At 36.2% G+C, this 23,572-nt stretch overlaps 10 protein-coding genes across 10 annotated transcripts; 6 read left to right on the top strand and 4 right to left on the bottom strand.

The window, feature by feature from the left end:
- Positions 1-284: 284 nt before the first annotated feature.
- On the bottom strand, positions 285-1,064 carry WICANDRAFT_17485 (uncharacterized protein; the record flags this gene model as incomplete). The annotated part of the gene is made up of 1 exon (XM_019180745.1): positions 285-1,064. A coding segment is annotated over one exon (780 nt), but the record flags the coding sequence as incomplete, so codon positions are not given.
- A 1,717-nt stretch (positions 1,065-2,781) lies between these two features.
- WICANDRAFT_66765 (class I SAM-dependent methyltransferase) lies at positions 2,782-3,812 on the top strand (the record flags this gene model as incomplete). The annotated part of the gene is made up of 1 exon (XM_019184053.1): positions 2,782-3,812. The coding sequence occupies one exon, from the start codon at positions 2,782-2,784 to the stop codon at positions 3,682-3,684; it is 903 nt and encodes a 300-aa protein (XP_019041715.1). The 3' UTR covers positions 3,685-3,812.
- Positions 3,813-4,869: 1,057 nt separating this feature from the next.
- Positions 4,870-7,583, top strand: AIM3 (Aim3p; the record flags this gene model as incomplete). The annotated part of the gene is made up of 2 exons (XM_019183017.1): positions 4,870-5,035; positions 5,089-7,583. 2 exons carry the CDS (start codon positions 4,870-4,872, stop codon positions 7,581-7,583), a joined length of 2,661 nt encoding a protein of 886 aa, XP_019041714.1.
- A 280-nt stretch (positions 7,584-7,863) lies between these two features.
- Positions 7,864-8,688, bottom strand: CMD1 (calmodulin; the record flags this gene model as incomplete). The annotated part of the gene is made up of 4 exons (XM_019184432.1): positions 7,864-8,022; positions 8,081-8,141; positions 8,227-8,450; positions 8,686-8,688. The coding sequence occupies 4 exons, from the start codon at positions 8,686-8,688 to the stop codon at positions 7,864-7,866; spliced, it is 447 nt and encodes a 148-aa protein (XP_019041713.1).
- Positions 8,689-8,693: 5 nt separating this feature from the next.
- ALG1 (chitobiosyldiphosphodolichol beta-1,4 mannosyltransferase) lies at positions 8,694-10,551 on the top strand. The gene has a single exon (XM_019186673.1). The coding sequence runs from the start codon at positions 8,911-8,913 to the stop codon at positions 10,276-10,278; it is 1,368 nt and encodes a 455-aa protein (XP_019041712.1). The 5' UTR covers positions 8,694-8,910; the 3' UTR covers positions 10,279-10,551.
- Positions 10,552-11,635: 1,084 nt separating this feature from the next.
- Positions 11,636-12,517, bottom strand: SPE3 (spermidine synthase; the record flags this gene model as incomplete). The annotated part of the gene is made up of 1 exon (XM_019183016.1): positions 11,636-12,517. One exon carries the CDS (start codon positions 12,515-12,517, stop codon positions 11,636-11,638), a length of 882 nt encoding a protein of 293 aa, XP_019041711.1.
- A 258-nt stretch (positions 12,518-12,775) lies between these two features.
- WICANDRAFT_88118 (uncharacterized protein) lies at positions 12,776-13,855 on the top strand. The gene has a single exon (XM_019186137.1). The coding sequence runs from the start codon at positions 13,218-13,220 to the stop codon at positions 13,791-13,793; it is 576 nt and encodes a 191-aa protein (XP_019041710.1). The 5' UTR covers positions 12,776-13,217; the 3' UTR covers positions 13,794-13,855.
- A 29-nt stretch (positions 13,856-13,884) lies between these two features.
- WICANDRAFT_82524 (M20 family metallopeptidase) lies at positions 13,885-15,504 on the bottom strand (the record flags this gene model as incomplete). Its single annotated transcript, XM_019185391.1, has 1 exon — positions 13,885-15,504. One exon carries the CDS (start codon positions 15,502-15,504, stop codon positions 13,885-13,887), a length of 1,620 nt encoding a protein of 539 aa, XP_019041709.1.
- A 499-nt stretch (positions 15,505-16,003) lies between these two features.
- Positions 16,004-17,263, top strand: MRI1 (S-methyl-5-thioribose-1-phosphate isomerase MRI1; the record flags this gene model as incomplete). Its single annotated transcript, XM_019181278.1, has 1 exon — positions 16,004-17,263. The coding sequence occupies one exon, from the start codon at positions 16,004-16,006 to the stop codon at positions 17,261-17,263; it is 1,260 nt and encodes a 419-aa protein (XP_019041708.1).
- Positions 17,264-17,332: 69 nt separating this feature from the next.
- On the top strand, positions 17,333-22,669 carry CHC1 (clathrin heavy chain). The gene has a single exon (XM_019182644.1). The coding sequence runs from the start codon at positions 17,580-17,582 to the stop codon at positions 22,569-22,571; it is 4,992 nt and encodes a 1,663-aa protein (XP_019041707.1). The 5' UTR covers positions 17,333-17,579; the 3' UTR covers positions 22,572-22,669.
- Positions 22,670-23,572: the final 903 nt, after the last annotated feature.

The raw sequence follows: 23,572 nt of genomic DNA, 5'->3' as shown, positions 1-23,572 counted from the left end.
GAATGACCCGTTAAAATCAGTAATGTACATTAATGTTTATTCGAATAACTTCTGTGTAGGTCTACAAGGTGTGCAATAATCTTGAAGAATATTTCATTCAGGGAAAGGGCAAACTATAAAAATATGAAGCATATGTTAGTATACAAAAATAGCATAGAAAATGTATTGTCTCTAATATAACAGGATTGTGGATTTTCGTTAAGTCATTAAATGATAGTGAATTCAAGCTGGAATATAGTTCATTTTTTGCTAGTTGTTTGAGCCTTTAACCATTCTGATGGAGTTGATATAGTTGGTTTGACTAACTTGGAACTTGGATTATACCAACCACCATTGGCAGATGGACTCAAAGCTGGACTTGCATAATTGACTAATGATGACATGGTGTATGACCAACCAGGCGTTATAGTGGACACTTGAGATGGTGAAGGTCTTAAACTTGTGTAATAAGTAACTGCACTAGTTGGGTATCTTCTTGACCATTGTGATTTATCTTTTGTGACAGTGCTTCCTGGTTGTAATTGCATTGGAGCATATCTTGTTAATCCTGTTTGCATTGTGTATGAAACACTAAAAGAACGAGAATCAATTGAAACAATACCAGTTTGTCCAGTACCAGCAATAGATGTTTGGCCTGATGGTGGGTCGGAAATTCCACCAACACTTGGAGTGTAACTACCTGTCATCCCTTTCAAAGTGAAACGATTTGTGTAGTGAATAGTGTACCCCTTGTCGATTTCAGCATAAACTTGAACATAATATTGACCATCTTTACCATATGAAGAATCAATATCAACCTCATAAGAAAAATCAGTGATATCAGAGGAAGAAATTCCATCAGCAAGTTTATGAACGGAAAAGATATCACTATTTGGACCAGAACATAAGGTGAATGTATATGATTTGATGTTGCTTAGTTTTGGAACAGCATTAGACTCTATCCAACTAATTGGAACTGTTACTTTCCCAGATGATACTTGATATGTTTGACCTGTCAATGGTTTTGAGATGGAGACATCAGAATAAACACGACCTGTAAGGAATAACAACGTTATTATGAAAAGATTTAGCCACTTTCTCGTAAAATTGAACTCCATTTTAGTATATTGATGTTGAGAAGATAGCGATCGTGATTGATAGCGAAGGGATAGATGTTGTTCAACGATAACTAGTTTGAACGCGTTGAAAGATGAAAACAATTGATAAATATTTAAAAAAAGACTTCTCTACAAGAAAATCAACATCCTCGTCCATCAAGCTTCAAACTGAACTTGCAAAATATCAATGGTCCTTTTTCCAGTGACCTAAACAAATAAGGTGAAGATTTCTTTTGTCACAGGATTATGCGCTCAATAAGGAAATGTTGTTGGGGCGACAAATGTAATTTCTGCATGAATTGGACGTTTTGGGAGCATTGTCCCATGTTAAAAACCACATCAAAGAGCAGTTTTTAAGTTAAATTGAACGTCAAAAAAACATCAAGTGATACAAATTTAGGGTAAAAAAAACATATACAAGAAGAATATAATTCTGAGAAGTACTGGTAGTAGTTTGGATGACATCTCTCGAAATTTTACTTATAAGTTTGTAGCATTTTGTAAAAAGTGGAGTGAATAAGAGATCTCTGTAAAACCCATCACGGTGATCTGCATGATAAAAAATATCAGTACAAATTTGTAGAGAAAGATGCAGACAGAGGTTCAAGAATTGAAAGCTGAGTTTGAAGCAACAGAAAGTTCAACAATTAGCTTTGTAAATTGAGACCTCAAAGCACTTAGGGCCTCACTGGGACCTTGTAGAATCAAAATACTGTACAGGCATCCTCTACTTGTGTATACGATGTTTTTAATGGAGCGTTGTGGATCTTGACTCTTGACTCTTGAGGATCAGTTCGAAAAATTGTTACAGTGCTGAGCAAGGCGCAGGATCTCACATGGATTTTCGTTCTTAAAAGGGAAAGTCTTATGTACAGAGAAGACCCAAAGATGCCGGATTCTTCTGGCATCAAAGAAAAAACTCCCCGTTGAACTCTAGGCGGAAATGAAAAAGTTCTGGGCTGGGGAGCTAGGCTCATAGGCAGCTTGACTGGCAGCCATCTGAGCCCTGGAGGCTAGGGCGTTTGCTCCAGGGCTGAATCCTTCTCAGATGTCTTTAGCATGGGCTGGTTAGACACTGGACAGTGGACAGGAAGATTTTTCAAATTTACACCGGAGCCTGGAGCCTGGAGGTTCCGTCGCCCACGGGTCAAAGACTCAAATTAGTTATCCGCTTATGTCAACTTTTTGATCTAAGCTGACGCGATACGCTGATTGGCCAGAGACGTGTCACCACAAACGCGTTCGCACAAGAATGATAAACAAACAATTCACATGGTTGAACAATCATAGAGCGCACAATTCACAAAATGGCTCTCTTGAGGATAGAAATTGGCTTCAAGATGGACTAAATTGATTCTACATTTGCTAAATATGATCAATATAGCGAAGGGAAGCTGACTTCTTGTTATATAAAGTATTCAGAGTTTGGTCGCGGATGATGTCCTCTAGGAACTGAACTTTTGGAGAATCAAGAAGAGAAAAGGCCGATTTCATAGCTATCAGTTCAACACTTAAATACACAATGAGTTCCCATTAAATTTGTTGCCGGTTATTGAAGATCACCTGCTTAAAGTTTCCGCCACAGCTTCTGGTCTTCAAATAAATATAAATACTACAATTCTCTATGTTTCGTTCCTTTTCTTGCTTGAAATCTTCCATCCCTCATTCTCAATCATTGTTGAAAATGTCTTTATCAACAAAAGCAGGAACTGTCCATCCAACTTCATTGAACTCATTCAATTCAAATCATTCTCTTTATGATAAGGTGAGACCTGATTTCCATAAAGAGTTCGTTGCAAAGTTCTTGGTTGATTTAGGGCTTGTGAAAAGTGATGGTTCTTATGATACTGATAAAAAGGTCTTGGAACTAGCTGCTGGTACAGGTAAGTTCACAAAAAACATTGTGTCTTTAGGTTGGTCAAGAAATGATAATTTGAAAATTGTGGAACCTTCATCTGGTATGCTTGAATCCTTCAGTAAGAATTTCCCAGATGCTGATGCAAGATTAGGATCAAGTTATGACTTACCATTAGAGGATGATTCAGTCGATGCTGTCATTATTGCTCAAGGTTTCCATTGGTTTGCTGATAAAGATTCATTGAAGGAAATCAGAAGAGTCTTAAAGCCAACTGGTAAGTTGGGAATGATTTGGAACTTTGATAGTACTGAAAATAATGGTAGTCTCAAAAGATCAAAAATTGACTTGAAACTTACTGAAGAAGAGCTTAAACAAAAGGAAGGTTGGGAGAAAATTGCATATCTTTCTCAATCTAAAGATCAAGGTGTTCCTCAGTATAGAAAGGGATTATGGAGGGATGCTTTTGAGGATCAAAATTTTTTTGATTCAGATGCTGCTATCAATGAATTCCAGCATAAAATCTATCCTTTCGATAAGACCATTGTTTATGACTATTGGTTATCGAGAAGTTATATAACCAGTCTCCCAGATGATGAAAAAGCAAAGCTTAAAAAACAAATTGAAGATACAATTGAATCTTTACCAGATTATTCTTATGCTGATAAAGATAAGAAGTTCTTGACCCAATTTTTGGGATCAGAATACTACGTTGTTTCACCAATCAAATAATGAGAGCGACCACGTCACTACAGTTTTTAATTTGCTTCAAAACTTATAGGATTTCATATATTTTTTCAATAAAGTCCCATGCTGTAAACCCAATAGTATCAGAAGCCCCTAATCTGGGTATACCTTTGAAGAACTTTAGTTTCCCATCACTTGTAATGTAGAGGAAATTACACTTAAACTTTATTAGATCAAATTTTTCAAAATCAATAGAAGTGTTTTCAAATAAAAACTCATAGATCAATTTCCTCAATTCTTCATCACCAGCTTCTTTGGAGAATTTTTCTATTTCTGTATTTGATATCTCTATTGAAATATTTGAAAGTGCATTGAGCTGGGTTTGTGCATTGAAAACTAATTCCAGATCACCTAATCTTGAGTTATCGTTTGATAATCCATTCACAACGATATTCATACATTCTATCAAGAACTGAGAATGGAATTTGACGGGCCTTATCAATGCACCAGTTTCTGATTTAAGCCATTGTAATAATAAATTTGAGAACTTTGGTACTCCTCTAGCCAAAATCAATGTGCTATATGGTTTAGTTGAAGGTTCCACACTTTTGATGAGAGTAAGCGATAGTTTCTTGTAAATCTGATTTGGGAACGTTATTGTCAAAGTATTCACATCATACTCTTTTACCTTAATATTTTCAATGTTTTGTTCATGCTTCACTTTCGTGAGCTCTTGTATTTCTTCAGTTGTAAGGGTCGATAAACTTGAAGATATGATCAAATCATCGTGTGAATCTGCTAAAATTGCAACGACCAATATCTTTAAATTGTGAGCCAGTCTCTTTGAGCTAAAATCTATAACAATATCATTGGATTTGAATAACTTCAAATTGCTATCAAAGAACGACATTATGTTTGGGGCATCGACTTGAGTGATTTCAACGCGTTTATATGTTTTCTGGTTTCACGTAAACATTGAAAAACCAATAATTTCGCGAAAGCATAGCACCTTGCGATTTAGCCTTTGGAGAGAAAATGAAGGCTCAAGAAATGAACTAGTCGTGAGTTTTGATTCTTGAACCATTGATCATCGTTTAAGAACACATAGCCTCAGAATACTTCATCCAATTCAAAAAGAACGACTTAACATACTCTAATAAATTCTTCAAGGACAAGCCATAGAATTGAACCACAAAATCTTTACCAAGGTTAAGGAGATCAAGCCATATAATGAGTGACTTTTGGGATAACAATAAAGAAAGTATTTTCAAAGGTGCTAAAGCTGCTGGTAAATATAGTTATAGAGGAGCAAAGTTTGTTGGAAAGACAGGCTACAATGCAGTTCAGAATCAAAGAAATTCCAATATTACAAGGCAACAAGGAGGTTCTGAAGATGGTGAGTAAAATGATTGTTGTACTAAAGAATGTTAACTAACAATATGTTTAAAGGGAAACAATCACCAGACTTTGGAGAGTCCAGGCCAATAACTGCATTAGCGAAAGCTGATAGTTTTCCAGCGCCACCATTGAAGCCAGGTCAAAATCAATACACAAGTAAATCGAAGACACCACCTACAGCTCAATTGGCTACAACAGCTCAAGCAACTCAGTATGATCCCAACACAGGACAAGCTATCCAGTTTACACAAACACAGGCTCAAGAGAGACCGATTCCAACTCCTGGTCAACCTCCTGTGTATCAACAGGGCCAAGTGGGTCAAGTACAATATCAACAGACTGTGCCAATCGAAGCTCAATATCAGCAAAATACAGCTTATGTCAATGTGGCTCCTCAAAATAATCAATATGATCCTACAACAGGTCAATTGATTAATCAACAAGTACCACAGCAGCAATGTCAGCAAGCTCCTCAACAGATTTCTCAACAGATTCCGCAACAGGTTCCTCAACAGGTTCCTCAACAGGTTCCTCAACAGGTTCCTCAACAGGTTCCTCAACAAGCTCCTCAATATCAACAAAGGGCTATTCCTCAAGTTCCTCAAGTTCCATCAAGATCATCTACAAGTGATGAAAAAAGTTCAGGAAACATTCAAATTCCTGCGAGCCAACTTCAAATATCAGGTCAGAACATTCAGTTGCCAGCTTATTCCATTAATGGAAAACAAGCTATGAATTTTGCTGGTAAATTTGCCTCAAGTTTTGCAGCTGCTCAACAGAGCCAGGCTAATCCAAATCCACAAGAACAGCAGCAGCAGCAGCAGCAGCCTCAGCAAAATGTTCAACAATATCAGCAAAATGTTCAAGCGCCTGTTCAACAGCCTGTTCAGCAGTATGCTCAACCTAACCAGCAAATTCCTGTTCAACCAGGCTACCAACAACAAACGCAGCCTATTCAACCAGTCCCACAAGTAACTCAGCAAGAACAACCTCAACAATCATTCCAACAGCAATTGCAACAACAGCTTCAACAATCACTTCAACCTGGTGGACAGCAACCACCACAACAACAGCCTGTTCAGCAATACACAGAACAGAAAGTTGTTGAAGTTCAGCCAGCTGATAGTACAGCTCCTCCATTAGATTTGAAAAATCCATACTATCAAGGTGCGGTGCCAGTCAAAGCGGCAGATACTGGCTCATCAGCTACAAGCACGAATACTGTTGAAACTTCAACTGCACCACCTCCTCTTCCAGGTCCAAGAACCTATACAAGAGCACCAGTTGCTCCACCTCCAGTACAAAATGAAGCACCAGCACAAGGTCCAGCTTCAATTCGGCAACCAGTACAAGCACCGATTCCAGGCGCTATAAACACCCAAGCTACTGCACAACAGATCGGTCCAGCCTCGCCATCAATTCAGTCTCCAGATCTTTCTAAGCTTCCAGTTCCTCCAAGACACCAAGCTGTAAGTCCATCTATAAAGTCACCTCAATTAACTGGTGGATCAGCCAAAAGTGGCACATCGTTACCACCAAGAAAAACAACCAGTGATAAATTGGAAAGTGAAAAGAATGAAGAGGTCCATCGTGGTATAGCTGGTTCTTATGATTACAAAATTGATGTCAAATTTGCGCCTCCTCCAAGACCTCGTGGCACAACACCAGCTGAACATCACAAGAAACCAAGCGCTGTTTCCAAAACTGGTACAGGTTCTTCAAGACCTGTTCCTCCAGCTCCACCAGCAAGAAGCCCAGCCAATGCATCACCTGCACCACCTTCAAGAGATAGGTCAAGTGTTGTTCCAACGCCAATTCCTTCTTCACATGAACATGAAAACAATGAAGCTCCACCTCCACCCTACACTCCTCATCAAAATGCAGAGACACCAGCGTCAACTGAACCTGTTGCTCCTCAATCTGTTTTGAATCAATTTGCTCCACCGCCAAAACCTTTTAGAAGAACTCAGGATGGTGCCACGAATTCACACAATGTTAAACCAGAACGTCCAGTTCCAACTCCAGCTCCAATTTCAGCAGCTTCTTCATTCTCATTACCACCACCGGCACCACATCGTTCAGAATCTGAAGAGTCAACAAAACCAAAGAAACAACCACCTCCATTGAAACCTAAACCGTCAAATATTAGTGCTACAGATGAGGAGGCTAAATCAAAGAAGGCTCCACCACCTTTAGCTCCAAAACCATCAGGTATTAATGTCACAAAGAAAACACCACCACCTATTGCAGCTAAGAAACCACAAATTTCATTACCTGAAAAGAAGTCATCACCACCAGCTATTCCAAAAAAGAAACCGAGCTTCCAAGCTAACTCTGCTTTGGCTAATGATTTTTCAAAAGTTGTTTCTGAATTACCTCAAAAAAATAAGGATAAAGTTGAAGCCACCAGAGTTAATAGTAATGTTAGTAAAAGTGATATAGGAGCTACAAAGAAGGATGAAGATGAGGAAGAAGAAGAAAATCCATTTAAACGATATCTAAAGAATGCGGTTCCTAAAGAAAATGATCGTTTCCATAGAAGTTAATAGTTGAGAATAGATATCATGAATTTTACAATCATTTAAAAAAACACACACTTGGTATACATCGTATGACAACAAACTAAACACACAAATAATTGATATGCGTCTAACAAAAAGCTTTATTTCTAGTATTTAAAAGGGATCATCAAGTTGGGCATAATTGTAGACAACAAAATTATATTGTTTTCTAACGTAAAAAGTAAGAAAGAGATTAAAAATCAAGTAAAACAGTAAAATAAAAAAAAGAGGGTTCCAAAATATGCAAATAATAAGTTTTAAATCATTATTTGGACAAAAGAGCAGCAAATTGTTTGATATCAATTTCACCTGAACCATCACTTATTTCGTTAATCATTTGATCAACTTCTTTATCTGTTAATTTTTCACCAATTGAAGTTAAAACATGTTTTAATTCAGCTGCTGAAATTACACCATCACCGTTCTATAAATAGATTAGTATTGATAAATCCATGAAAAGGAAAAATATATCAGCCACTTACTTTATCAAACACTTTAAAAGCTTCTAGTAATTCTTGTTCTGAATCATTTGTTTTCAATTGTCTTTCATGGATGTTAATAAATGTTCCGCCTGTGTTTTTTTTTGCTGGCATCATCGGATTAAACCAACGTAAAAGTTTATACTCACCTGCTCATTAAGGCTAAAAATTCACTAAATTCAATTTGGTGGTCACCATTGACATCTATTTCATTCATCATATCGGTGACTTCTGATTCAGAAGGACAGAATCCTAATGATCTCATGACAGTTGATAATTCGGTACCTGAAATACGACCATCTTGATCTTTATCGAATAGAGCGAAAGCTTCTTTGAATTCAGCAATTTGTTCTTCAGTCAATTTTTCAGAGGCCTATTTGAACCATTAGTATTGATACTTTCAAAAACAAGATCGGAATTGTTGATAAACCCATGCTCCTGGTCAGCTTGTTGTTGGTGAATCGCCATCCAAAAAAAAAAACAGTCTAGGGAATGAAGAGACGTGTAATATGCTCATAAAACACCAGCATTAACAGCAGCTATGGCGTCAAATGTTATGAATCCATTACCCATCAATTCCAATCAATTCTATAGCCCATGATACTCACCATTGTGATGCTTTTTGGAGTGATTGTTGCGTGTTGTATTGCGAGTGCCTTAAGTGTAAACAAGTAATTGTCGTTTTCACGAAAGAAAAATGTTTTTCTTGACGTAGCATCAAATTCTTGCTATTGACACGCAAAAACATCAACAAATCATCACGATTCAAGGCTCACAATACACTAAATTTGGTGAAGAAAATAGAGACATTGGCTTATTGGAAGTGGACTGCAATGGTGTCGATAGTGAACATCCCAATTGCTGGCTTCATCTACGCCAAAGTTGTCCAGTTTGTCAACTACCTGGACTATCCAACCTGGGTTTGGTATTTAATCGGGCTGTACTTCCTGCTCCCAGTGCTGACCTATGTTGTGCTACCTTACATTTATGGTAACGTGTCCACAAAGAAAAGGGTAATAATATTTGTGCTTGGTGACTTGGGGCACTCTCCTAGAATCTGCTACCATGCCAGAAGCTTTGCTGATAAGGGGTATAGTGTTGATTTGTGTGGTTATTTAGAAGAAGCACCACCAATCGATTTGACTGAGAATGAAAATGTTAGTATCAATGAAATCAAAATCATAAGGAACACTCATAATTTACCTTTCATTGTTTTTGGTGTGTTGAAAGTGCTGGGACAAATAATTAATATATCAAAATTATTGTTTGAATTGAGAGGTGCAAACTATCTATTGGTTCAAAACCCTCCTTCAATTCCAACATTATATATTGCAGTTGTTTATAAGTACCTTACAAGAACAAAGTTAATTATTGACTGGCATAACTTGGGGTTTAGTATCCTTCAAATCAAATTAGCACCAACTCATCCATTTGTGGCAATTTCAAGAATTTATGAAAAGTTATTGGCTTCATTTGCTGATATCAATCTAACAGTGACAGATGCTATGCGTAAATTTTTACAAAAGCAATGTGGTGTTGAAAAGAAAAGAATCATTGTCTTGTATGATAAGGCAGCTGAACAGTTCAAACCTTTGACAATTGATGAGAGACAAGATGTCATTTCAAAACATCCTAATTTATTTGCAAAATTTGACGCATCAACTGATAAAGTATTGATCAGTTCCACTTCTTTTACACCTGATGAAGATTTCAACATCTTGATTGACGCTTTAAGGAAATATGATACCCAATCTACTCTGCCTAAATTGAAAGTTATCATCACAGGTAAAGGGCCAATGAAGAATGAATTTTTACAAAAAGTTCAAGATGCAGATTTCAAAAAAATTGATGTATTAAATGCATGGTTGACAGCTGAAGATTATCCAAAGATATTAGCTACTGCGGATGTTGGTGTTTCTTTACACACTTCGTCAAGCGGGATTGATTTACCAATGAAGGTTGTTGATATGTTTGGTTGTGGTGTTCCTGTTATTGCACTTGGTTTCCCTGCATTACCAGAACTTGTGACTGAAGGTGTGAATGGGTTATCTGTTAAGGATTCAAATGAAATGTTCAACAGCTTGGAAAAACTATTCAAAGATGAAAGTTATTATGAAACTTTGAAGAAAGGTGCAGTATTGAAAAGTGCAGATAGATGGAATCCTAATTGGAAATCTAAGTTCGGTGATCGTTTACCATGAATTAATTCTCCCCGTTATAGCATCTTTAAGCATCTCAATATATTCATCGTCATTTTCATCAATCATGTTCTTTGATGGAATATTCCAAAACTCGTAATTTTCATCTTCATAAACATCTGATTTATCATGTTCAGGTATTAAATCAAACACTGTATCTTTTCCTAATGCGATATCTGTTAGGTATGTCCAACATCTAGCAACTTGCCTATGTTCATATCCACCTCCTCCCAACAATAGTGTTGGTTTCCCGACATCAAGAATCTTAGCAACTTCTTTTCCAAAACCTTTTATAGTAAGATTCCATTCTTGATGCTCATCACTACTTAATCCATCAACACCACACTGTACCACAATACACCCGGGATTGAATTTTTGAATTGTTGGCATCAAACAACCATCTAAGACTTTCTCCAGCGAGCCATCATTCAAACCATGCCTTATAGGAACATTGAAACAGTAACCAGAACCTTTCCCCTTCCCAACATCATCTAATTCACCAGTCCCCGGAAAAAACCCAACATCTTTTCTATGGATTGAAAACGTCAATACTTTATCAGAAAATTTGAAAGCGGTCTCCACACCATCACCATGATGTAAATCAAGATCAATATACATAACTTTTTCATATCTCTTCCTGAGTTCCAATATACCGAGCACTATATCATTAACATAGCAAAAACCTGACGCCCTTGCCCTTTTGGCATGGTGACGACCACCATTCCAATTGATTGCAACGCGTTGGATTTGTTCTTCACGAGGTTTTGTCAAGTATTTAGCAGCAGATATTGTAGAGCCAGCTACTGTTGTGATATATTGTGGCATGTATGGAAATACCGGACAGTCATATAACAATCCATAACTTAGTAAAGTGTCATTTGAATCTGATTCTTGATCTGAATCATCGCTTTGATCTGAATCTGAATCTGAACCATCTTGTCCAATTTGATATTTCCCCAATTTAGAGTGTAGGTTTGAAGGCAGTCCTTCATCTATTGATTTCCTTCTCCTCAAAACATAATTGACATAAGAGCTATCATGAAATTTGGTCAATTCTTCTTTTGTAGCTTGTCGTACTGTAATTGGTTCACAATAAGAATCTAAACCATATGCATTAATGAGCGTGTGGACTAGTGTGGATCTGTCTTTATTTGCTGGTAGTAAGTCGCAAATAGCAGCTTCATACCCACCGCCTGCTATTCCAACTATTCTTTCGGGCATTGAAGAAGCTGGTGTGTATTAGAATCTTTGATGTAGGCTTTTTTGTTTACATTTTTGAAGATGTGAAAAATCAAAGATGGTATTGGGCACTACAATATTTTTCAATCACATCCAAGGGAAATTAAATCGAATTTAAAATCTATTCTAAAGCTTTAGCAGCCCATGTCGGTAGGACAAATGAAGCTGAATGGATTGCCTTGTTGTAGTATCTGTATAGTTTAGCTTCTTGTTCTTCAGAGATTGAACGCAATGGAGTTTTAACATTAGCATTAGCATCTTTTGAACAAACCATGAACCCAATTTGACCAGATGGGTAAGTTGGAATAGTGGTGTAGGCATATTCAGCAACTGGGAAGACTTCTTTACAAGCTTTTTTCAAATCAGTGATGATTTTCATGTGTAACCAAATGTTTTCAGCTTGAGTGGTAATAACACCTTTTTCAGTTAGGGCTTCTTTCAACAATTGGAAGTAAGGTTTTTGGAATAGAGATTCAGCTGGACCTTCTGGATCTGAAGAGTCAGTGATGATAACATCAAAAGTGTTTTTGTAATCATCCAAGAATTTGAAACCATCACCAATATGAGTTTTGACTTTTGGATGTTTGTAAGAAGCAGACATTTCTGGCAAGTATTCTTTGGAAACTCTAATAACGGCTTCATCAATGTCACACAAAACAGCTTCTTCAACAGATTCATGTTTGATAACTTCTCTCAAGACACCACCGTCACCACCACCGATGACAAGGACTTTCTTTGGGTTTGGGTGAGAGTTCATGGCCAAATGGGTAATCATTTCTTGGTAAGAGAATTCATCTCTTTCAGTGGCTTGAATAACGTTATCCAAGACTAAAACATTACCATAATCAGTTGATTCAAAGACTAAAACATCTTGATATTTTGATTGTTCAACGTGGAGAATTTTCTTAACACGTAGAGCCATTGCTTGACCTGGCCACATGGTGTCAGAGATTTCTCTGAACCATCCGTCCTTGATAGTTGGGTGAGTTAATTCGGCAGACATCTTCAAAGTTGTTATTGATTTCAAGAATTGACGAGTTGTACTTGATCGAAGGGTTTTCAACATTTGTCGATGAACAATAATTTTTTTTTTTTGATTGCGTCCAACAAGAGAATTAATTTTTCCTGCACATGATAAAGAAGATATTCAAACTGGCCAATTAGAGAGTCGCGTAGCAGAAGAGGTGGTGTAAGAGGATGGTAAAGCCAGGGAGGGATTCAGATTGGAATTATGGTGCTACGCTTGAGCTAGTTGTAGTAAGTCAATTGATTGTAGACGGAAGCGGCTGCTCATGCCCTTGACTCGCCCAAGAGCTGTTTCTTTAGTTGACTAAACTTAAAACAGCCAATTGAATATACACTTCACTATAGAAGCGACAGTGATCGGGTATATCTTTTGACACAACACCATGAACAATCCAACCTGTATTATAAATCAAATTACTAACGTATCACTATTGTACACTAGTTAATATCTATGTATCCACACGGAGTTGTCTGCCTAAACTAGACGCCATACATGTCCGAGGCTCAGATTTGAAATGTTTTAGTCAGATTATTTGTCAACTTTTCAGTACGTGAAACGGTGAAACTCAGGTGCATCTTTCTAATCAATGCGTCCACAGTTTGCAAATATAAATACACATCCATTTCCTCTGTTGAAAGATGTAGTCTGTCTGTTGATCCATATCATACAACTCACAATGTCTCAATTCTTGAAAACCATCACTTCTCGACGTACCCATTACGCTTTACAAAACACTTTACCAGAAGGTGTCACTGTTGACCAAGTTCAAAGCATCGTTCAACAAATCGTCAAACACACTCCAACTTCATTCAACTCTCAAACCGTCAGAGCTGTTATTGTCACTGGTGAATTACACAAACAAATATGGGGTTCAGTTGCTGATGCCATTGAAAATGAATCTGGTAAAAAAAGACCAATTTCTGCAAAAGATGAAGCTTATGGTTCAATTATTTTCTTTGATGAAGAAGAAACCGTCAAGAAATTCCAAACTGATTTCGCCATTTATGCTCCATACTTCCCAATCTGGGCCACTACTGCTAACGGTGCTGCTCAAATCAACACTTGGGCCGCTTTACAAGAAATTGGTTTAGGTGGTCATTTACAACATTACAATGGTTATGTTCAAGCTGCTTTAGGTGATAGAGTTCCAAAATCTTGGTCTGTTCAAGCTCAAATCGTCTTTGGTACTCCAGTTTCTGGTCCATATGAAAAGACCTTCATCGACAATGAAGTTAAAGTCTTGGACAAATAGATATTTATTATAGAATATTTAGATTGATTTTTTTGATACAAATGGAGTTTTTATTTATGATCTAAAACTAGTAGATTCCTATGATTCAAATTCAACTATCATACTCGTTAACGTTCAAGATATAATCATACAAAAACGCAATGGTTTGTAAATGACTATCAAATTCAAAGCGTTCATTGATCGCATGAATATCATAACCAGCTCCTGTAGCTGCAATGAATCTGTAAACGTGGTCTGTTAAAGGCCAATATCTTGAAGCGTCCGTATAACCACCAACCAAAGAAGGTGCCACTGAAATTGTGTCATTTGAACTTTTGAACACAATATCATCATAAGTATGTTTGATACTACTTGCAAAGACATCCCAAGTCTTATCATTTGTGGTTGATAAAGGTGATGGATCCAAAGCTTGCACTGAATAAACATTGAAATGACCTTCATCTGTAGTATCAAGAATAACTTCACTATTATTCCACGTTAAGCCCAGGTTATGCTTTTTAGCAATTTTTTCAACATGACCCACAACGTTATGAATGATTTCATCAGCGGTTAGTTCCAATGAGATTCTATGATTGATTCCCAATGTCAACACTTCAGGTAAAGCATTGATTTTAACACCTGCTTGAATGATATCAATAGCTTGACTTGTGCGAACCAAGTATTTTGTTCCCTTTTCTTTAGTCAATCTTTCCAATGTTCTCTTAAGGGCGCCTTCATCAAATTTAGCATGGATATAATCATATCTGATAGAATCATCTAACTCATTTGAAGTCTCACCAACGGTTCTTAACAAATCCAAAATAGGATTATCAAGTGTCAAAACTGAAGGATATGGGTTAGATTCAATCAATGTAGTCAATTCACCAACAATTCCAATTGAAGTGTGATCTGGTGGGATTGATGAATGCCCACCTGGAACGAAGAGCTCAATATAAATATCTAAATAACCCTTTTCACCAATGGATGGAGTTGCAATCCATGAATCTCCAAATTTCGAAACACTACCACCTTCATCAACTAGACCATAGAAGGATTTATGACCATATCTTTCCTCTAGGAACGAACTTAATGAGACAGCACCATCATACCTTCCAATAGCTTCTTCATCATAACCACCTGCAAATATAATGGTTCTTTTAGGCTTAACCCCATCTTTTAACAATTCTTCAAAAGTTTCAAAAATACCTGATAATAAATTTTTAGTATCAGCAGAACCCCTAGCCCAAACGAATTGACCATCAAAATGTGCTGAATAAGGTGGGTATTTCCAACTTTTCAAAGTATCAGTATCAACAGGGACAACATCCTGGTGAGCAGTTAATAATAATGGGGGTAATGAGGAATCAGAACCTTGATACGTAACAATCAATCCAAGTTTATTAATTTTTTCCACTTTTAAATGTTTAAACACCAACGGAAATGTCTCTTCAAGATATTCATGTAATTTTAAAAAAGGTTCCCATCCTGAAATATCAATTTCTGGTCTTTGAGTAAAATCATAAACTTCTGTTGGGATTTGTAAAATACCTTGATATGTTTCTAGTGATTTGTTTCTGAATTCAGGGTCTGTGTAGATGAAATGAGCCTTCTTTGAATCACTTGGACGTAATGGTTTGATATTAGCGTATGGGTTTGGTGGAATTTCAATAGCAGTCTCGTTGAAACATGAAATATGGGTATAAATTGAATAACTTATCAAAGATAAGATCATTAAAGCACCTAAAAGGTGTCTTTTGAACTTTGAATTGGTTGAAGTGGGATTATTCAACTTGAGGTCAGACATTGTCCAATATAATCAATTCAATTGACTTGAGAGAAGCATTTTATCAGAAGTTCATTTGGGCTTCCTTTATCACTCCTTTATATGTTTTTAGGGTACTTTATCTGCCGATCGACTGTGGAGCCAAATTTGGATTAAACCCCGTTAACTATGACAAATTTCAACGTTATAAGACGATTGAGATTTAGTGTACGATGATGGTGTAAAAAGCATTCTGTGTGTATGACTGTGTGATTGAGCCTTCTTTATTTTGGTATTTGAGCCCATTGATTCTTTTTGTAGGGTATTGAAGTTTGAAGTCTATCCATGGTTAGAAGTTGGAGCAGAGCCATACTTTATTTTTTTTCTCGAGAAATGCTAAAGTCAACATGTTAAAAGAAAACGACTTGAATCTTTAAACATTAAAGACTCTTACCAACCACCCAATTAAATGTCCCTTCAAGCGATCAAATTTGATAGAGAGACCATCTCACTCTCCATATTGGACCAACTTTTGCTTCCCTATGCCACCGAATACATCACCATCAACACCATCGCTGATGCCCACGATGTCATCAAAAAAATGCAAGTTAGAGGTGCTCCAGCTATAGCTATTGTCGGTACTTTATCGATCCTCGTGGAGCTTAATATCTTTCTTGGTGATAAATTTAATGGTCAATCATTTTATGATTTGAAAGATTTCAACAACTTTAAATCTCAATTAATTCAGAGATTGGAATATTTGGTAACAAGTAGACCAACTGCTGTTAATCTATCAAATGCTGTTAATGAAGTTATTGAAATTATTAAATCCACAAGCGCATCCACAATTGATGAACTTTACCCACAAATCTTGAAGTTTGGCTGTGATTTAATCGATGATGATTACACTAATAACGTTAAATTGGGTGAAAATGGTAAAGATTGGATCTTGGAACATTTAGCCAAAGAAAATTTTGAAGGTGATTTCAGCGTTTTGACAATTTGTAATACTGGTTCACTAGCTACAAGTGGTTATGGTACAGCCTTGGGTGTTGTTAGATCGTTATGGAAACATGCAGAACAATTCAATACAACAATCAATGAAGATGAGCCAGCTACCAAAAAAATTAAGACTACAACTGCTAAATTTTCACGTGTATACCCATTGGAAACTAGACCGTATAACCAAGGTGCTAGATTAACTGCTTACGAATTAGTTTATGAAAAAATCCCTTCAACACTAGTCACTGATTCAATGGTTACTTATTTAATTTCATCATTGAATAAAGATCCATCAAAACCTCCAATTAAGGCATGTGTCGTTGGAGCTGATAGAATTGTTAAGAATGGTGATACTGCAAACAAAATCGGTACTTATCAATTGGCCTTAATCTGCAAACCATTTGGTATCAAATTCTTGGTTGTTGCGCCAAAGACTACAATTGATCTTAAAACTCAACATGGTGATGACATCGTTGTGGAACAAAGACCAGCTAATGAATTGCAAAATGTCAGTGGTGGTGTTATTGATCTTACTACTAATGAAGTTGTAAGAAATGAAAAAGGTTATGCTGTTAGTGGTAAAGTTGGTGTTGCAGCACCGGGTATTGAAGTATGGAACCCATCTTTTGATATCACTCCTCATGATTTAATTGACGGTATTGTCACCGAAGACGGTGTGGTCACAAAGGTTAATGGTGAATTCGACCTAGAAGCTTTGTTTAAATAGATTTAATAGATAGTATTATTATACTTCCGGATATCGTCGCCCTCTATATAACTCACCCTGTCTTGATGTGTCCTCTACACGATCTCTTTAGCTAAGCAGTCGCCCGCCCTTTCCACCCTAATCTAGAATTTTGTGTGGGCGCTGGCAAAATTAGGGGCTGCTAGCAAAAAAACACGACAACGAATCTACCGAATCAACACAGTTATCGAAGTTCAACAAAAATTCAAGTCGATTAAGTCAAATTATAATTCAATTACAAAGTTTTAAGCTCAGTTGTATCGGTCGAATTGCTTCAAAGATTTTTTAAACATACAACATGAGTGACATTCCAATTGAATTCACAGAGTTGGCTGATTTGACCTCTCTTGGGATAAATCAACAATCACTCGAATTCAGATCAACAACTTTGGAAAGTGATCGTTATGTCGTTGTTAGGGAGCAAGTCAATGGTACAAATACTGTTGCCATTGTTGATTTGCAAAACAACAACCAGGTCACTAGAAAAAACATGACTGCCGATAATGCTATTTTACACCCTTCACAATTTATCATTTCATTAAGAGCTAATGGTACAACTTTACAGATCTTTAACTTACAAACTAAAGAAAAGCTAAAGTCTTTCAACACTGATGAACCAGTTATCTTTTGGAAATGGCTTAATGATGAACAATTGGGTTTGGTTACTGCCTCATCTATTTACACTTGGAATGTTTTTGATGGCCAACCTTCATCAGGCCCAACTAAATTGACTACAAGACATGCCAATTTAAACAATGCTCAAATCATTAATTTTGTTGCTAATGCCAACTTTGATTGGTTTGCCGTTGTTGGTATTACTCAAGAAAATGGTCGTATCGCTGGTAAAATTCAACTTTACTCTAAACAAAGAAATGTTTCACAAGCTATTGAAGGTCATGTTGCAAATTTCAGCTCAATAACTTTGGAAAATGCTAGTTCTCCAACTCAAGTGTTTGTTTGTGGTAATAGAACTGCTACTGCGGGACAATTACACATCATCGAAATCGATCATGACAACAATAACCCACCATTTCAAAAGAAAACAGTTGACATTTTCTTCCCTCCAGATGCTGTAAATGATTTCCCAATTAGTTTACAAATCTCTAAGAAATACGGTATCATTTATTTGTTGACCAAATATGGTTTCATCCATTTATATGATTTAGAAAGTGGTCAAAACTTGTTCGTCAACAGAATTACTGCCATTCTAGTTTTCATTGCTTCAAGTTATGATGATCGTAACGGTATCTTGGCTATCAACAAAAATGGTCAAGTTTTGGCTGTTGAAATTTCAAAAGATAAATTGATTCCATACGTTTTGAACAAATTGGCTAATGTCCCATTAGCTTTATCATTGGCTTCAAGAGGTGGTTTACCAGGTGCTGAAAACTTGTTTTTGCAACAATTTGACACTTTATTGAATCAAGGTGATTACTCAAATGCTGCTAAAGTTGCTGCATCTTCAGAACAATTGAGAACACCAACCACTATTCAAAAATTGAAAAATATTCAAGCCCCACCAGGTTCTATCTCTCCAATTTTACAATATTTTTCAACTTTATTGGACAAAGGTCAATTAAATCAATTTGAAACTATTGAATTAGCTAAACCAGTCTTACAACAAGATCGTAAACAATTGTTTGAAAAATGGTTGAAGGAAGATAAATTGACCTCCTCAGAAGAATTAGGTGATATTGTTAAACCATTTGATTTGAACTTAGCATTAGCGATTTACTTGAGAGCTAAAACTCATCCAAAAGTTATCTCTGCATTAGCTGAATCTGGTCAATTTGATAAAATCTTGCCATACAGTGAAAAAGTTGGCTATCAACCAAACTTTATTGTTTTGATTTCAAACTTATTAAGATCAAATCCAGATAAAGCTTCGGAATTTGCCATTAGTTTATTAAACTCACCATCAACAAGCGAGCAAATTGAAGTTGAAAAAATTGCTGATATTTTCTTTAGTCAAAACTTTATTCAACAAGGTACATCATTCTTATTGGATGCTTTGAAAGATGATTCCCCAAACCAAGGACATTTACAAACAAGATTATTGGAAATCAACTTACTACATGCTCCACAAGTTGCTGATGCTATTCTTGGTAACGATATGTTCCATCATTATGATAAACCAACTATTGCACAATTGGCAGAAAAGGCTGGTTTATATCAAAGAGCTTTGGAAAACTACTCAGATATCAAAGACATCAAGAGGGTTATTGTCAACACAAACGCTATCCCAGCTGATTGGTTAGTTTCATACTTTGGTAAACTAAATGTTGAACAATCTTTGGTTGCCTTGAGAGAATTGTTGGACAGAAACATTGCTCAAAATTTACAAATTGTTATCCAAGTCGCCACCAAATATTCTGATTTATTGGGTTCTGCTACTTTGGTCAAATTGTTCGAAGAGTTCCGTTGTCATGAAGGTTTGTACTACTACTTGGCTTCTATTGTTAACTTAACTGATGACAAAGATGTTGTTTTCAAATATATTCAATCTGCTTCAAAATTGGGCCAAGTCAAAGAAATTGAGCGTGTTGTTAAAGATAACAATGTTTATGATCCAGAAAAAGTTAAAAACTTTTTGAAAGATGCCAATTTACAAGATCAATTGCCATTGATTATTGTTTGCGACCGTTTTGATTATATTCATGATTTGATTTTGTACTTGTACAAACATCAATTTTTCAAGTTTATTGAAGTTTATGTTCAACAAGTTAACCCATCAAAAACTCCACAAGTTGTTGCTGCTTTGTTAGATGTTGATTGTGACGAAAAAGTTATCCAAAACTTGATTCAAAGTGTCCTTGGTCAAGTTCCAATTGCTGAGTTAACTGCTGAAGTTGAAAAGAGAAACCGTTTGAAGTTATTATTACCATTCCTAGAAGCTACTTTGAATGCTGGCTCTCAAGATCAAGCTGTTTTCAACACTTTAGCTAAAATCTACATCGATTCAAACAACAATCCAGAAAAGTTTTTGAAAGAAAATGACTCTTATGATACTTTAGAAGTTGGTCATTACTGTGAGAAGAGAGATCCATATCTTGCATACATAGCTTATGAAAGAGGTGCTAATGATGATGAATTAATTAGAATCACCAATGAAAACTCTATGTACAAATATCAAGCTAGATACTTATTGAAAAGATCTGATTTGAACTTATGGAACAAAGTTTTGAGTGAAGAAAACATTCACAGAAGACAATTAATTGATCAAGTTGTTGGTACTGCTGTTCCAGAATTGACTGATCCAGAACCTGTTTCATTGACAGTTAAAGCTTTTATGGATAATGGATTAACTCTAGAGTTGGTTGAATTGCTAGAAAAGATCATTTTAGAGCCATCACCATTCAATGATAACCCATCATTACAAGGTTTGTTATTATTAACTGCTATTAAAGTTGAACCAACTAAGGTTAGCTCATACATTGAGAAATTAGACCAATTTGATCCAAATGAAATTGGTACCCTATGTACTGAAGCTGGTTTACATGAAGAAGCTTTTGAAATTTATGACAAGAATAAATTGCACTCTCAAGCATTGAAAGTTTTAGTTGAAGATATCTTGTCTTTGGACAGAGGTGAGACTTATGCTGAAAAGATTGGTGAATCACAATTATGGAGTCAATTAGGTACTGCTCAATTAGATGGTTTGCGTATTCCAGAAGCTATTGATTCATACATCAAAGCTGGTGATGCTTCAAACTTTGAATCCGTTATTGATATTGCTGATTCTGCTGGTAAATTTGAAGAGTTGATCAAATTCTTATTGATGGCTAGAGAACATTACAAGGAACCAAAGATTGATGGTGAGATTGTCGTTGCATATGCTGAGCTTGGTAAATTGAATGAAATTGAATCATTTTTGAATGGCTCAAATGTCGCTGATTTAAATGAAGTTGGTGATAAATTATATGATCGTAAAGATTATAAAGCTGCTAAACTATTGTATTCATCAGTTTCAAATTACTCAAAATTGGCAAGTACTTTAGTTTTCTTGGATGATTACCAATCAGCTGTTGAATGTGCTAGAAAGGCTAGTAACACTAAGGTCTGGAAGCAAGTTAATGACGCATGTCTCGAACATAAAGAATTCCGTTTGGCTCAAATTTGTGGTTTGAACTTGATTGTCCATGCTGAAGAGTTGAGTGAATTAGTTGAAAAATATGAAAGTGAAGGTTACTTTGATCAATTGATTTCATTATTTGAAGCTGGTTTAGGTTTAGAAAGAGCTCATATGGGTATGTTTACAGAGTTGGCTATTTTATACACCAAGTACAACCCATCAAAAACCTTAGAACACTTGAAATTATTTTGGTCAAGAATCAACATTCCAAAAGTTATTAGAGCAACTGAAACTGCACACTTATGGCCAGAATTGATCTTTTTATATGCTCATTATGATGAATGGGATAATGCTGCTTTGACCATGATTGAAAAAGCCGCTTCAAGTTTTGATCATTCTTCTTTCAAAGAAATTATTGTCAAGGTTGCTAACTTAGAAATTTACTACAAAGCTATAAATTTCTATGTCAACGAACATCCATCTTTGATCACTGATTTATTGACTGTTTTGACCCCAAGAATTGATATTCCAAGAGTTGTAAGACTATTCCAAAAATCAGATAATTTACCATTAATTAAACCATTCTTGGTTAGTGTTTTGGACAAAAATAACTCTGTTGTTAATGCCGCTTACCATGATTTGTTAATTGAAGAGGAAGACTATAAGACTTTGGGTACCGTTGTTGATACACATGACAAATTTGATTCAATTGATCTTGCTGCAAGATTAGAAAAACATGATTTGATTTTCTTCAGACAAATTGCTGCTCGTTTATACCGTAAAAACAAGAAATGGAATAAGGCTTTGTCAATCTTGAAAACAGATCAATTGTGGAAAGATGCCATTGAAACTGCTGCTATTTCCAAATCAACTGATGTTGCTGAAGACTTGTTGACTTATTTCGTTGAAACTGGTAACAATGAATCATTCATTGCTTTGTTGTACAGTGCATATGATTTAATTCACTACGATAAGGTCATTGAATTAGCTTGGTTACATGACTTGAATGATTACATTAAACCATACCAAATTGCTGTTGAAAGAGAAAGAAGTGATGGTTTGAAGAAATTGTTGGATGATTTGAAAATTAGAGACGAAGCTAAGCAAAAAGATGAAGAACCAGTTTTAGGAAACCAAAGATTGATGATCACTAATGGTTCTCCTGCTACAGGTTTAGGATATCAACCAACTGGTCAGGGTTTTGGTAATTCTTTCTGATGGGTTGTTGATGAGGTGATATTTCAAAAAAAAAAGCTAGAAGTTTAAAAGAAATATATTTATATTAGTTTGTATTGTTTGAATAAAATTGTGTCTTTGTACTGAACAGCGGTGTAGTCACTGTAACATTTGCTACACTGCACAGATAAGCTGGCTCTGATGTAACATTTCGAAAGTTGAGCACTCGGACCTCTAGCAACGCTTGATCAGGTGTGTTCATATTATTTACGTGTTTGGCTCTTTGGTATGTGATTCCTGAGCCACTTGCAGTTACATTTCGCAAAACCAAACGTTTGTAGTTCTTGCCAGATCTTGCAACTTCACGTCCCTTTTTGGTGGGATTCATTTTGCAGGCCGAAATCTGAACTTTTCGATTCTCGATTCGGTCACCAAATGAACAAATACAACATTTTTTCACTCAAAAAAAGCACGTACCTGCGTAAACAGACATCGGCAATTGGGCTAGCCCCTGAAATTTTAAGCTCCTCAACAGAATAGACTCCATGAAACTTCAGTGTGTAGTACATGTACATAGTTTGTAAAATGGTTCCCTTTGGCTTTGAATGTTTGCTTTCGGGACCCTCGATCTGAATTGACCTCGTTCCTTAGGCGATTGGCTGATCTCTGTTTATTTGTTTTGGTTGGTGTGCTCGTGGATTCGTGGAATGGTGAATTTTTCACAAAAAACGGAGGAAAAACGCGAATCAAAATGATGATGGTGCTGATTTAACCTGTACACAAGCATTCCGAGTTGAAAACCCTTCCAATAAAAGTCATGGATCCATCTGAGAAAAGCAGCCTGAGTTGACGAATAGAGGAAGCTATGCCTTGGGGTGCTTTCATCGGCAATCTGATTGCGAGAGTATATAATGGTCTTACCGCCCACTTTCAACAACACACAGTATCTTGAATACCTCAAACTCTTCACAACTCCAACAGGTCTAACCCCATACGCTCGTTTATTCTAATACAACTACCAACTATTAATTCATTCATTCATC

Source organism: Wickerhamomyces anomalus (genome assembly GCF_001661255.1).
Source record: "Wickerhamomyces anomalus NRRL Y-366-8 unplaced genomic scaffold WICANscaffold_1, whole genome shotgun sequence".
Classification (NCBI taxonomy): domain Eukaryota; kingdom Fungi; phylum Ascomycota; class Saccharomycetes; order Phaffomycetales; family Wickerhamomycetaceae; genus Hansenula; species Hansenula anomala.
This window is presented reverse-complemented; position numbering and strand designations above follow the sequence as displayed.

Excerpts from the sequence above, each read along its gene's own strand:
- ALG1 (XM_019186673.1), top strand. The coding sequence starts at position 8,911 with ATGGTGTCGATAGTGAACATCCCAATTGCTGGCTTCATCTACGCCAAA.
- WICANDRAFT_88118 (XM_019186137.1), top strand. The coding sequence starts at position 13,218 with ATGTCTCAATTCTTGAAAACCATCACTTCTCGACGTACCCATTACGCT.
- CHC1 (XM_019182644.1), top strand. The coding sequence starts at position 17,580 with ATGAGTGACATTCCAATTGAATTCACAGAGTTGGCTGATTTGACCTCT.